Raw genomic sequence first — 15,571 nt, 5'->3', positions numbered from 1 at the left:
TATCTATCTATCTATCTATCTATCTATCTATCTATCTATCTATCTATCTATCTATAAATAACCAGAACATTATTGTTGTTGTTGTTATTTGTGATATTGATCATAAAACATAACAATTTCACTCTAATTCTGTTCTGTGCTATAACGATTGTAAACACCATTCCTGTCCTGCCTCAAGTCCATATGTGTCCTGTTTGATGTTATTGATGTTATGTTATGCATATCTAGCTAGTGCCAGGTTTGTATCCCCCAAGTAAGTTTTAAAGAAATGTGTGTAAATATTAATATATGAATGTATGGATGGTCTTTCTGAGTGATTATCACGTGTAGTCATTTGTATCTTAGTGTCTGTAATGTATCGTACAAATGTTTGATCCTGATTATAGTTAGACCATGCCCTGTGTGATTTATTTTTTTTACACTGAGTAGTTTTATTGAGACTGGGCTTGTTGCCTCCAGACCCTGAGGAGTTTGTGAACAATGAATCAATATCAGAGCTGTCTGAGTCGACCAATCGCTGTAGCTGTCATCTGTCATCATTGAAATAGAACAAGTCGTAAACTGTATCGATATTCCAGAGCACATGACCATCTTCTTCTCTTCAAGACTTGAAGTGACACTTCCCAACACACCTGCACCGAACACACGTGGATGTATATGAATATCTTCATTGAGAAAATCATAAAATTGCACAAGTATATTTCAAAAGCTAATGCACATTTTTCTGGGTCTCAATAAATACAAAAACCTCCTGTTCCAAGTTCCTGTCTGAACTTAACACTGAACTGTGGACAAGAAAAACAGCCACAGACACAGATGCATTAACCAAAGCGTTTCTTCCCTCTGTTGTTTTTTTCAACACAGGTACAGGACTGATACAGAAGGAGACTGGAATCAGACATAAAAACATCCATCGACAGAAAAACATACAAGAACAGTGACGATCCAGATTCAACAGAGACACTGAGAAAGATCTAAAAACAGAGTACAACAGGCTCAGACAAGTGGCGGAGCAGGGCGGGGAGGGTGAAGCATTAAAGGCTGAGTCTTGAAACCACAACCGGACCGGACGGTGGAGCCTCAGGCCGTTTAGCTGCAGACAGAAGAGACAGGAGACAAGAACAGAGATCGTCAAAGCTGAACTTCTCAGCCTTCAGCGTCCTACTCACTTCACAAAGGTAGTTGCAGCTTGTACAGGTCTATTAATAAGTGCTGGTTTTAATTAGTGCATGAAAAAAACATGAAACCCTAATAAACCTTTAAGTAAACCACTATAATCCAGAAAAACAGGCTCAAGTAAATTAGCTGTCATCATGTTGTAGTCTGAACTGACAAGGAGCCTTCCCCACGTACCCGATAGTACAATACACAATTTAAATCATGGTGTTCTTTAATTATCATAACTTACAGTCACTGCACACTTTATTTTCTACACATCGCACATTTTTTTTACTTTGCACTAAAATCAACACTGCCAATTCTGTTGTTTATACTTTTGTACATTACATTCTATTTTATTTGCTATTGCTATTTTGCTATTTTATTATGTATAGTTTGTTTTTTATAATCTTATTCTTTATATTCTTATACTATATGTTGTTATCGTCACTGTGTGTCTGTGCAATGCTGCTGCTGCACTGTAATTTCCCAGCTTGGGATCAATAAAGTATATCTATATCTATCTACTTACATGGAGGTCATGTCATTGAGGGCGTGGTCCAGTTCCTCACTGATGGCTTTGTACTTCAGTTTCTGTGCATAAAGCTCATCTGTTCGTCCAAGCAAAAACCGAAGAGAGAACAAAGGACAAAATATATGTCATATAAAACATGTAATATACAGTGTACAGTATTAAACCTTTTTTTTTTTTTTTTTTACAACTGTCCAAACTTCGTTGTTGTATTGTACAGTGTGTCAGTCAGGAGATACAGGTGCACTGCTAGAAAAAGTCAGTCATACCTTCCAGATCATCAATAGTCTTCTCCAGCTTGGCTACAGACCTCTCAGCAAACTCAGCTCTGGTCTCAGCCTGAGATGATATGAAAAACTCTGTTAATCTTTCTGCATGTTCAATGGATTTAAAATAAATAGTAAACCATGACTGAAATTGAGCCTTTCTGGTTTTTAAAGGTCCCGCTCTCTCACCTCTTTCAGCTTGTCAGTGAGGATCTTGATCTCCTCCTCATACTTGTCCTCCTTTTGAGAGTACTGTGGCGAGACACAACATCCAAAGATGTAAACACATCAACGTTTCCGCAGCTTCTCCTTATGTTTGGATGATTCTGACAAATAACTAGATTACGATCAACACCAGGTTTGTGTCTTGTGAGGTTCGAGGTGGAAACACATGCAGGTGGTCATGGTGCTGATTGATTATATGGACGTTACCAAGGTTAAACACTTAAAATCTTTAAATATACACCTAGACCAGCTCTGATTGTTCAGGTGCACCACAATAGAGTCCAAACACGTATATGTACAGTACATTGAGTTACTGTTCACTGCAGCACCTGTTCTGTATAAAAATATATTTACACAAGCTACTACATCAATCAAGTGCAGACCTTCCACCGTCATAACGCTACATTGCAGAGGGAGCCACCGGACCCTCGACTGTGGAGGTGACGCATTCAGGACTAGAATAGTCTGTTTAATGTCTGAAGCTGTTGCCATCTGTATCTCCACAATGATCTCTCTCTCACTGTGTTAATTTCTCTGCCACCAGGATGGCCCTATTTCTTTACCTTCTCAGCCTGGGCCTCCAGAGACTTCAGGTTATTGGTGACGTTCTTCAGCTCCTCCTCCAGCTCAGCGCATTTACTGGTTTAATTTTAATGTCACAAAAAGAAAGAGAGAACAGAGAAACTGTGAGTAGCGTAAAGACCAAGTACTAATCATGATAAAAACAAATTGATATCCCCTAATACAGTCAGTAATAATACCACATGTAGAGGCACAGTGTATGTGAGGGTGTAGGGTTTTTGCATATTGTTTTAACTGGAGTGAAGTCAAGATAGCTCTTTTGTGCCCCCCCCCCTCCCCTCCAGAGGCAGGTTTCCAAGGCGCCCGATTTGGGCATACCAGCTTTTGATTGGCTGAAAGTGTGGGGACAATCTGGAGGCTCACGTCACGTGTGAATATCGCAATCACTGCCTGACACAGAGGATCAGTGAGGTGACAAAGGTCTGTTTTCAGGGTGTGATGTCAAACATGGATAGCATCATGTAGTCCATACCTACATGTTTTAGACTTTGTAGATATCATGCTACCCACACAGTAACACAGTAAACTCACTAGTTGTTTTTTTTGTTTTGTTTTTCCTTACTGTCTTTGGCAAATTGGCCCATTGCCATAAATTTAGGAGTAGGTTCGTTACCTTCAATTGTCGGTGCAAGCTAGTTTTAGAACGGCGGAGCAGAGCCGCAAGCTGCTCAGAGCTACACTACGGAGGCTGATGGGATTTCTTGGTTTCCCTCATCAAACTCATCAAATACACAATCCAACAACTCCAAAACGCTCTGGTGGACAAGTTGTGACTTGCACATTCACCACACTATGAGATAATAACAGAACGTTATGAGACAGAGTTGTTTTTGAGGCAAATTCATACAAAACCGCTGATGTGTGTTCCCATCAGAGACAGTTTTTCAGCAAGCAGTCTCCTCTCCTCAGTTACCTCTAAAACAACTCTGTCTCGTAACATTCTGTTATTATCTCATAGCGTGGTGGATGTGCAGGTCACAACTTGTCCAACAGAGCGTTTTGGAGTTGTTGGATTGTGTATTTGATGAGTTTGATGAGGGGAACCAAGAAATCCCATTAGTACAAAATCTATATGGCAATTAATGGGCCAATTTGCCAAAATGTGGAACTATCCCTTTAAGTATCTGAATTGAGACACAGCACTAATATTGTCCAGGTTCTCAGGCTTCCACTTCTTCCTCCTACAGTCCACACACATGCACTCTAGGTTCACTGGCGACACTAAATTGCCCTTGTGAGGTATGAATGTGAGTGTGTGAGGTAGTTTGTCTCTGTAACTTGGCCCTGTGAGACACTGGACCTTATCCAATGTCAGCTGGGCGTAAGCAGCATAGCAGATAGTGGACTAATTTATCAACTGCTAAGAAGGTGTGCACATCAACCAGTAGGAGGTGCTCTTGTGACAGAGGTATGTATGCAAAGAATATAATAGGCTTCACCATTAAAGATTCATCCTACTTCATTCATATAGTCATGATGACCAATGCAGGTACTCACGCCTCAGCCAGCTCCGCCCTCTCCTCTGTACGCTCCAGCTCTCCCTCCACGATCACAAGCTTACGAGCCACCTGGACAAACACATCGTACAACATATATGTATTATCAGGTTTGACCGATCAAGTCCCCTATAGGAGACAGCAGTGTCAGATTGGTCAGAAGGAACTCACCTCCTCATACTTGCGGTCGGCCTCCTCTGCAATGTGTTTAGCCTCCTTCAGCTGGATCTCCTGGAGCTCCATCTTCTCCTCATCCTTCTGGGCCCTGTTCTCAATGACTTTCATCCCTCTGCACAAAGAGACCGTCACTTATTTCATGCACACTGTTTGGAGTTAGGCCAGACATTACTAGTAGAAGAACCAGGTCCTTGACAAGCCCATAAAGAAATAATCAATAACGATATTCATGTTTTTGGAATCATCTAAGACTATTTTCTGAAAGGTTTTGGTAACTGAGCTTGAAACTTCATGCTCTCATGTCAGTGTTCTTTGCTGCAATATGATTATTACTGGTGCTTAATGAATCTTGGAATAGGTTGGACGATGAAGGATCCAACAGGTATAGATCCTCGGACCACGCTCAGCTTGCCCATGGTGTGCAGAAGCATTGTTGAGGTCAGAAGGGGGTAAAAGTGAAACTCTTGATCCCTCTTGTTGTCTTATCATTCAGAGGGAGGATGCACCAAACAGGAAACAGTTCCTATAGGAAGAGACGTCACCTCTCGCTCTCATCTGCAGCCTTCTCAGCCTCCTCCAGCTTCTGCAGAGCCGTTGCCAGTCTCTCCTGAGCTCGGTCCAGCTCCTCCTCCACCAGCTGGATACGTCTGTTCAGAGAAGCCACCTCTGCCTCAGCCTGGGCACAGATAACAGGAACTGACTCAGACAAACCGGGGTTCAGCCCACAAACTATTTCTACCTGACTTTATCTGCAAGTGCTAATGTGGCGGGACGGAAAAGGGCGACACAACCACCCTAATTTAATTTTCTAATATTGTCATATACTCGTTATAGTGAGCCAACTGGTTGATGCAAACAGCCGTCCAGCCTGAGCATGAGGCCTTTCTGCATGGAGTTGACTAGCTCTTTCCAATAGTCCAAAGACCTGCACATTAAAGGGATAGTTCGCTCAAAATTCAAATGTCACTCATTATCTATTCACCCTCATGTCAACTAAGAGCTGTGAGAATTTTCAGAGTCCTCCGTGCCTTCTCTGAGTTACAGTGGGGCTCCGCGCAGCAGTATTTGTCCATATAATGGTTGTGAATGGATACCACTTTTCTTCGTCCAAAAAGACACACCAAAAAACATCCAAATATCTCCATAGTGCTCATCTGTAATGTCCCTCTTGTATTGAAGCCCTGACATGACAAATTGTTCCGAAAAAAATTAAATAGGCTAAGTCTATATTTTAAGCTTGTTTGTAGCGGAAGCTCCCAGTGTCTCGGTTCACTGCTCTTCCTGTGTCAGTGCAAATCTTGCGTGATTTGCACTGACTGGCGGAACAATTTCTCATGTCGGGGCTTCAATACAAGAGGGACATTACAGACAAGCACTATGGAGGTATTTGATTGTTTTTTGGTGTGTCTTTTTGGACGAAGAAAAGTGGTATCCATTCACAACCATTATATGGACATGCAGTGCTGCGCGGACCCCCCCGTAACTCCGAGAAGGCACGGAGGACTCTGAAACTTCTCCCAGCCCTTAGTCGACATGAGGGTGAGTAGATAATGAGTGAAATTTGAATTTTGGGTGAACTATCCCTTTAAGTTTATTTGTGACTGTAAATTAAACCAGTTTCAGCTGGAACTGGCTCCTCAGATACATGGTATAACCAATGGCTGAACTGAATTAAATTCAGTATTTTCATTCAGCCAGCAGATGGTGCTGTTCTGGATTTTCTCTTTGCACATGGAGCTCACAAATTAACGAGTTCTGACTTGTTCAATGTGCTAACTTTGATCCTCTCTGCATCAGTTATATATATGTTAATTGTACAGTTATTTGTGGAGATTGTCTAAGTACAAAGTGGATGATATTGCAACCAGAAAAAACTAGCTCCAGCCTTATTATGGCACTAACCGTAGTCCCTGTGCCTGTGTGCTGCTTGCTGCTCTGCTGCCAGATTCCCTTCAGATCTTCTGCCAGTAACACTAACATCAATTACATACTTATTCTGAGAGCAGTGTCAAAGGCGATGTGTTCTCTCTAAACAAATTAGCCGTGGCTGTAGATGACCCTCCGAGGAGCAGCACATCACACTGTCATGCTGCTACATCTTCTGTGTCGGCCTCGGCCTTTAACTGTGACGCAGGATTGTGTGGATGTAAGTTGATAAACGAGTGTTTGAGGCTGTCGCCGCGGCCGGACACAAACCCTGGCAGCATTTGCGCTTCATGAGTATTTTGTTCCAGGCGTTCTCTAGAGGGAAAACAATGGCGTGTGTCGACAGCTGTTCTTTCTATATGTAGGTGCTGAAATAAATTCTTCAGCTGTGACTCAAGTTGAGCGAGAATGAAACGAGACAGAGGAAGAGGGAACAGTGTGCTTCTCCCAGCCTGGTTGGTGATATGGAGATATGGAATATATAATATAATATATAATACATATATAATAAAAACACATATATTGTATACTATATTTCTTGATTGCTTGTGTGCAGGAGCAGCTTTAAAGTCGTGGACTAAATTGAAAATGTTGAGACGGCCATAAACTACACCGACCGGGATGGTAAAATCCAATTGGTGTCTCTCTCCTAAAGAAAGAGGGAGGTTGACCCAGGAGGAATGGATGATGGACCTAAAATGGACTTGGACCATTGTTAAGCTCACAGTCAAGGTTGAGTGGCTGACATCATGGCCAAAATAGGGATCTGAATCCCCCCGACAGCTGAGGAGTCCACGCCGGGCACGATGAGAATGGAATGTAAGGGAGAAGCAGTGAATCAGCCAGGGTTGGTTTACAGTGGCATTATCACAGCTTTTATCAGAGCCCGATCCAGGACTCACACTGTCCCACCAGTACAGTTCAGAGGGCCCCCTATGCAGCAGCAGCAGCAGCAGCAGCAGCAGCAGCTCTTATAAATCATATTGAATGCATGTCTAGTGTTTGATTTCTGTGTGGGACGACCGTATTACTACTCACGTCAGCAGCCTTTTTATCGGCCACCTCCAGCTTCTCCTGAGCGTCCTTCAGGGCCTCGGAGTATTTGTCGAGCTCGTCCTCTGTCCCCTTCAGCTTCTTCTGCATTTGCAGAATTTCGTCTTCATGCTGGTGGGTGTGAGAGGTCAAACACAAAATTAACACAATCGAAATCAGAGAACCTGCTTACATACCAAATGCATGCCGTTAACGAACATGATTTGGCAGCAGGCGACACCGACGGAGAGTCTGAGGTCTTACACTGTTGAACTAAGTCTTGTTTTTATGCTCAGTTCAACAGCAAGTGGGAGAACTGTTAAAGGTTTGTTACAGTTTTGTGAATAACTTCAAATTTTCACAAAACTGTAAGGATGGGCACAGCTGGTGATGACACAAAATGAAAATCCTCCCCCAACAAGACCTTTGGCCTTCATGGTCAACACCTTCATAGACCATGTCCACCAAGATGTCTGTCTGTACACATGCAGATACCTGTTGAACTGATTCTGATGGTCTAACTTTCACTTTAAGACTTTTAATGAAAAATCCTCTTGGATTTAAATGGTCTCAAAGTCTTGAGACTCTGAGTTCTCATGTTGTCTAGACTCAATCGCTATTTGTAAAGAAAAAATAAAAGTTTCACCAATGTACTACAGAGGAAGAAGTGAAATATCGCACTGACATAAGTATTGAGACATTTTACTCAGGACTTTGTTGAAGAATAAGTGATCTTCTCTCATTCTTCTCAGGCTCTTGAATGGGGACATTAGTGGACCTGGTCTCTCCAGATGTTGTACTATCATGGTCATTCTCCAGCTGGAAGTCTGAGATCCTGAGCTCTGACCAGGTTTTCATTATAAAAATCTCTGTACTCTGTCCAGTCTGCCCATCCCCGCACAGTCTGATGTTGCCTCCACCATGCTTCACCATCAGGGATGATGTGGATCAGATGATGGATGGAGCATGGTTTCCTCCAGATGTGACTCTGACACTGAGACCAGAGAGTTCAGTCCTGGTCTCATCAGACTAGAGAGCCTGGTTCCTCTCAGTCTCAGACCTCTTTTAGCTGCTTCTTTACAAAGTATCTCAAAGCAGAGGCTGTACACATCTGGATATAATTAAGAAACCAGATCAGCAGAGATTACGGTCGTCACTCTGGAAGGGTTTCTGGAGCTCAGATTGACCACTTGGTTCTTTGTCTCCGCTCTTTTCTCCAATGTCCAGGTGGATCTGTACAATAGTCCTGGTTGTCCATGGAGACCACCTTTCTTCTCAGGAACCCTCAATGCTGCATCAATGTTTTGAGCCTTGATACAATCCTGTGTCTCAGCTCTGCACCCACTTCCCTTGTCTTCGTGTTTCTGATCTCAGTCTCTCAGATCTCACCTGGTACCGACAGGTGTGTGTCCAATCAGTTCAGTTCGCAGGTGCACTCCAGTCAAGCTGTAGAAACATCTCAGATGATCCAGAAAAATGGAGGAGACTGAGTCAGAGTTAAGTGTTTCAACTCTTATGTCAATGGTGATATTTCACTTTTTACTTAATCAGGTGGCTGATTTCTTTGTTCCTCTGTCTACAGCCACCTGTGGCCATCAAACAGAACCACTACCACTAATCAATACCACTCTCAAAACCAATCAGTGTAAATCAGGGAGATAACATGAATTCCTCTGAAATACACTGGACATGAAACACTTGCACTGAGGTATGAAAACACCTGTCTGAAACTACATTGATAGTTTGGATAAGAAGCAACTGGAAGTGTTTAGCATTAGCATGTAGCCTGAAGTCCTCATTGGTCCACTTGGACCCTTGCATCTGACACCTGACAGGGGATTTGAGTTCGAGCGGGTTCAAACCAGGTTTCAGGTCTTGTCTGGTCAGGAGTCAGTTTGTCTTGAGCCAAGTGGACCAATCGATGCAAGTAGACTCCCCCAATCCCTAACCTCATGGATCTAGAAGTCTGTTGGTAGTCTGTGCAGCAGGTTATTTTTACCCATAATTTTTGTTGCTAGGCAAAGACAAGTGGACGTAGCAATTACGACAGGAGTGAAGGGAAAAGTGTGGTAACGTAGGATAAAGGACGAAGTCAACGTTGTGGTGGACGAATGGGTCATGAATCGACCTGTTCAGATTGTTTCTATTATCCACAACCATTTGACAGAAGTAACCATGCTAAAGCTAACCCTAACCCTGTTGCAACTATGACAACAAAGATTGTCTTGAAGGAGTACTTATTTTAGCCCTAATCACAACCTTTTCTGAAACCTAACCAAGCCATTGCAATAGGTAGAGTAGCCATAGCGATGACGAAGGTACGCTGCTCTATTCAGGGATATGCCAGGTTCGGATCGGCCACCGTAGTAGGGGCGCCATTTCAAGAGACGCCCCTGAAATCCAGAGGCGTTAAAAAAAAAAAGTTCAGATCTTCTGGTCCAGGCAGAGTTAGCCTTCGGCATGGGCATTCATGATAATCCGTAATTAACTTGTAATTTGAAAATGAAAGATGTAATTTGCCAATCGAATTGGAGCAATTTTGTTTTTCAGCAATCCTCAATATCATTATTTGTTTCAAACCAAAAACGAATTTCTATTCGGAACCAAAAAACAAAAACTAAATTATACGGTTTGTGCGTTGCTGCTGTCAGAATACCCAATTCAGAAAACAATCTGCTTTAATATTTTTTTGGCAAACTAATTATGAAGACACTAATGTGTCACAGATAATTATGAACTCGTCATTAGCTACTGAACTGAGTCCTCGGTTCACAGGTACTCAGGTGGTACCTATGTTACCAATCCAGAAGTTCAGGCCATGGTCCATTTACAGGGTTACCTATTGAATAATACATGGTTTAATATTGATTTGACTCAGACTTGACCCCAACAAAGCTTCAGAAAGAGGTGTGGAGTTATTATTTCTAAAGTAAGTCGTCTTGCTCTCCATTGACTGTGCGGATCTGAACGGTATTTGCTGCAGGTAGACGCCCAATGGGAAGATACAGTAGAAAATAAATTCCAAGTCTCTGCTGAGTCTCAAACTTGGCAGCTTTAGTTGGAATCAGTTGGTTCGGTTCTTCAAGACAGAGGGACAGACCAGGTCCTGGTCTTAGTTTGAGGCCTGTGGAGAAGTGTTTGTCATTGTCCATAGAGTCTGAAGATGGTGTTGGATACCACCACAAGAAGAATGAAAACTGGAAGAAAAAATACTATAATCATGTTGTCTTAAAAGTGCTCTAATCATCACAGGAGCTTCTCAGAAGGCTAAAACCACCTCCTTGCATCTCCTGAGTCCCTTTTGTCTCTCACCGTGTGGATGAGGCTGTTAATGAAATACCTGTCTCTGGGTTTTTTCCCACCTGCTTGCTTCGCTCCTCCGCTCCAACCTTGTCCCCTTCAGCCCGTTCAGCCTGCTCCAGTGCATTCTCCTTGTCCAACTTCAACATTAGCATCTTCTTCTTGATGGCCTCCATTTTGGCTGAGGTTTCGACGCGCTTCGGACAGGAGAGGAGAAGATGAGCGAGTGCAGGAGAGAGCCCGGCAAACTGGTGGAGACACCAAACTCTGACAGAGATAGAGTCAGACCATTTATATGACAGATGAGGAGACACTCCCACTCCTAAGCCCCTAAACCTGCCCACACCACCGCACCCTCCTCTGCCCTCACAGCCACGGTGCAGATCAAAAGTGGACCTGCAGGTTTCCACAATTAGAGATATAGTTTCTCAGATTTCCTTAATTTCATCTGCTGTGATGCGGTTCTGAAGTGTAGAGGAGAGAAAAACATCTCACATTTCCCTGCATGGGGTCAGTGTAACTGATATGAAATGAGGTGAGGCTGAATGAAGAAGACATGCAGAGAAGATGTTTTTGTCACTTTCAATCTGAGGATGTTCGTCACACACTTTAATATCAGTGCCTGGCTGTCATTGTGACTTCAGAAAGGTTTCTGGGTACTTGGTTCCTCTGAATACCATCACTCTTCAACTCTTTAAATAAGCATGTTGTTACAGGTTTCCATATTTAATTCGGCTTTTTGTTATGGCCACCCTGCAGTCCAGCAACAGCTGCTGCTGCCATTAAGTGACCCCCTGTCTCTCCGCCACCATTTAATTTACAGTGACAGACATGAAAGCGCCTTTACTGTTAATAGGGGAAGACAATATCTTCTATCACAGCATATGTAAGACACTGGTCAATAAATGATTCATGAATTGATTTAATAGATTTTCTGACGTTATTTAATAATATCACCTTATCCTCATCATCAAATATGTCAGTTCTTAAATAAAGCAGGACTGAAAATCTTTAGCAGGCAATTATTATTGCATATTCTTGTATATAAATGCAATTGATGTGTCAGGGATTGTTTAAAAATATCAATAATAATCCATAAAGGGACAATACAGAGCTCATACTGTACAGCACAGTGCTTATTGTTCTGGATACAAGTCCTCTGATTGGTTGCATGATGCTAACTGCCAGTCATGAAACCAAAGCGACCGGTGACGTGATGCTGAAGCCTCATCTCTGCTGAGCTCGTGGGATATTTTTGTCTTTTTCACTGTTCCACAGCAGTCTGTCCATCTCTGCTGGAGAGTAGGGTTGTAACACTATTGTTGTCACCAACACACGACCCAGTTTGAAAAAGTTTTTATTTTCCACCTTATTGATCAATCTCTTTCAAACATATCACTCTTAAACATAAACCACAATTAACCTTTACAATTGGAATAAAAAGAGGAATGTGTCTGAAAAGAAAATTATTCCAACTTTATGGGCAGCAGTGTATATAAAAGCAGTTATTATTTTTAATCACCTCACAAATTCATTATTAAATCACTGAGATAAGTTAAAATGAAATTCTGTTTATGAAGTCCTATTCACTGCTGTTCAAAAATTCACTTTTTTTATTTACTTGTTTTGAAACTTGCTATGTTTGACTTTCCAGATGTGGCCTAACGTACTGTATGTATGTGCTTTAGTTTATGGTATAGTTTTCTTTGAATGAACAACAAATGATCAATATGAAAAAGAAACAATAAATAATCCCAGTTATTATATGTCTGATATACTATATGGCATTGAATTAAACTAAAATTGCAGCTGTTCTAGATCAATAATGAAAGTAGAACAGCATCCAGCGTATAATAGTGTATTATTATTATGTGTTATAAACATCTGTTATCATTTGAGCATCACATGCAAAAGTACTGTCCTTAAGGGCTTTAAGACACTGTTAATTGCCAATGTGTATAAATATTGACGAGAACAGTCTGGTATTTGCTGTGCAGCCCGCTTAAATAAATTATCATTTGAAGAAGAGACTGTTGATAGAGACGAAAGGTTTCCTAGAGAGGTGGCAGTAGACACTCTTGACAAACACTGGACGTGACCATGCAGGAGGAGAAGATGAGGTCAGGTGATGGAGGAGGACAGTCAGGATGAGAGGCAGCTACACATCGAGTACAATACATTTCCCCTGGGCCATTGGGGTTGGACATCGCCATTAGAAAACCTCTTCTGGACGTCTTCACTCTAGAACAGTTCGAAGTTGTCAACACACTAGTCCACACCTCAGCTAGAGTAGGCACTGGAGAGGAAGATCTTGTTTGTTAAAGGACCCGTGAGGAAGAGGTTTTTGCTTAGGTTACATTTTAAATAGATGGATGACAGCATCTTGGGCGACTGGGTGTTCCTCTGTCGGGTTGTTGGGTGTTCTCCATAATGTCAAACACTTACAGCTACAAGATTTTAATGTTCCTCACAATTGGAATGGATACAGCCATTTCAGCCATTGCATGATGTTGTCCAAAAGGGATACGGTTGGACTTACGGTTACACTGATTTTTCTACACACGACTACTGTCCTGGTGATGGCGGGTGAGAGGTTGGGAGATAGCACACAATACAAACTGACACTGGGCAGGAATGTCTGTCCTGTAACCCTATTCCATCACCTGGCTTCCAGTGCCTATAATTGGATTTCTCCTGGGATGGATGGTGTACTGAGCCGGCGGGTTGACCATGTCAGTTATACCACCGCCGCCCCACCCACCCCTCTGTAGGCCCCCAGTCAGGTTATTAATAAACATCTTTTGGCTGACATTGTCTAGAGGATTAGAATAAGATTGTGTGTCTGCAGCTATTCACACAGATCACACACAGACATGAACATGATAAGGAGGAAGGAGCAGGATCACCGGAGAAGTGTGTGACTGTCAAAGTTGAACTCTTGTTTGTGTGAACCAACCATCCATCAGATGAGAAGAAGCTGATATCAGTCCGTGTGTCTGTGCAGGGTTTATGAGCTGGACTCTGACCTTTTCTTTTACAGGCTGAGTGTGTTCACAGCAGGAGAAACTCAGCTGGAGAAATCGTTTGTGGGTAGAGAAGAAGTAGGCCGACATGCTGTGGTCGGGCCGTCATTGGCTGATAACAGCGATATCATTGAGCTGCTCTGGAACTGATTTGTTGGTCCACTTGGAATATCTCCAAGGCCAAACTGTGGGCCCCGGCCCTTAGGTTGAGAAACACAGTTCACACAGCTGCAGCTGTAATTGAACTAAACTAGAAGATTACTGCACCACCCTGTACTCCCCTCCGTCGGCTTCGGGTGTCTTCAAAAGGCCTCGATCAGGGATGGGCAACCTGTTCCACAAAGGGCCGGTGTAGCTGCAGTTTTTCTTTCCAACCAAGCATCAGCACACCAGACCTGACTTATTTAATCAACTGATCTAATTTTTTCATAGAGTTGATTGGTCAAACTGTGTGCTCTTGGTTGGTTGCAACTAGAGCACTGTAAAAGAGAGTAGCGCCCCTTTCATTGATTCCCGTGGTAAGCACCATGCGCCCCTATTGGCGGGATATGGGTAGCGCCCAGGAAACCCATTCACTACAATTAATTTGTGTTGCCCATTTGCTTGTAAATTGATGAAAACAGCCGTGTTTTTGCTTTTAGATGTCTTAGGTCATATGCTTATAATTTGTTTATTTCAAAATGTAGATTGTAACATTAATGTAGACAACTGTTTGTTTGTTAGTTTTTTTTTAAACTATGTGTTGTGTTTATCTGTAAAAGGGTCCACAATGATACTATTAACGTGGGTGATCTAGAAATTTCCTTAAATTATTGAAAATACCGCTCTTCGTTCACCAACAATGCAGAAATGCCAGTTCTTGGGCACTTTAACAATACCCATATCCTGCCACAAGGAGGCGCATGACCAACTTTCCTCTTGACCAATGGGTGACGTTACTCTTATTCCAGCACTGGTCTAGTTGCAACAAAAACTAGCAGCAGCAATGGTTTGCCCATGCCTGGCCTAGATGGTCATGTGCTGTTGTAGATGTAGAAGGCCTCAGCGGGCTGCAGAGAAACATCTCAAGGCCTTTTTATCGAAATCTAAAACTCATCTTTTGGGTTCACATAATTCCTGTTTTTAGCGTTCTGGTGAGTTCAAGTGAGACGCTTGAAGCTTATAAACATGCTGCATCTCTGTAGCCCTCTGATCTCCTCCTTGTCCTGTGTTTTTTAGTATCCAGGTGTCTCTATTTTGGACCCGATTGTCTCTCTCATATACTGTATCTGAGTTTTGTGTAGAAGCTCTGTCCAGATCTGCTCAGGTAACACCAAGAAGTAGCTCAGCATCTTCATTTTTATATGCGACCAACACATTAACCTAACAAGTACCTGTTTGTATCACTCACATCTGTCCTTCGGTTCAGCATGGAAATCACACAACACAACACACTCTGTATTACAACTTTTATTTATCTTACATTCAGTCCACATGATTGACAAAAGGTTGTGCAAAAGTACAGTCCCTGTTTTAGTTCAGGCCTTAACACTGTCACCGACCTATTGCATCTGCTGCACACATCAGACCCGATACTGCTGCTCACACTATCTCATACATGTCATCATTATCTGGCTCTGACGCCACCGACGCTAAAAATAAACCAAAACTAAAATACATTCATGTCAGAGCAGGACGTGTAGCATCAGGCCAGTTCACAGGCCACACCAACACCTGAATAAATCAAACCACCAAACTCCACTGTAAAGCATAGATAGATAGATAGATAGATAGATAGATAGATAGATAGATAGATAGATAGATAGATAGATAGATAGATAGATAGATAGATAGATAGATAGATAGATAGATAGA

General features: G+C 42.3%; 1 protein-coding gene across 2 annotated transcripts; it reads right to left on the bottom strand.

Annotated features, from left to right (window-relative positions):
- Positions 1-817: 817 nt before the first annotated feature.
- On the bottom strand, positions 818-10,963 carry LOC146978408 (uncharacterized). 2 transcript variants are annotated; one of them, XM_085791094.1, is made up of 10 exons: positions 10,757-10,963; positions 7,401-7,526; positions 4,979-5,112; positions 4,431-4,548; positions 4,261-4,331; positions 2,745-2,820; positions 2,146-2,208; positions 1,960-2,029; positions 1,691-1,769; positions 818-1,093 (listed from the first exon to the last, which is right to left on the bottom strand). In XM_085791094.1, the coding sequence occupies exons 1-10, from the start codon at positions 10,868-10,870 to the stop codon at positions 1,090-1,092; spliced, it is 855 nt and encodes a 284-aa protein (XP_085647220.1). In that variant the 5' UTR covers positions 10,871-10,963; the 3' UTR covers positions 818-1,089. The 2 variants fall into 2 exon arrangements, with proteins under 2 accessions (XP_085647220.1, XP_085647221.1); XM_085791095.1 differs by lacking the exon at positions 818-1,093 and having other exon boundaries at positions 1,687-1,769.
- Between the last annotated feature and the right edge of the window lie 4,608 nt (positions 10,964-15,571).

The sequence above is a fragment of the Trachurus japonicus genome, chromosome 11 (assembly GCF_045865225.1).
Source record: "Trachurus japonicus isolate A0001 chromosome 11, Traja_1.0".
In the NCBI taxonomy this organism is placed as follows: domain Eukaryota; kingdom Metazoa; phylum Chordata; class Actinopteri; order Carangiformes; family Carangidae; genus Trachurus; species Trachurus japonicus.
Note: the sequence above shows the minus strand (reverse complement) of the source record. Positions and strands in the feature narration are given on the sequence as shown.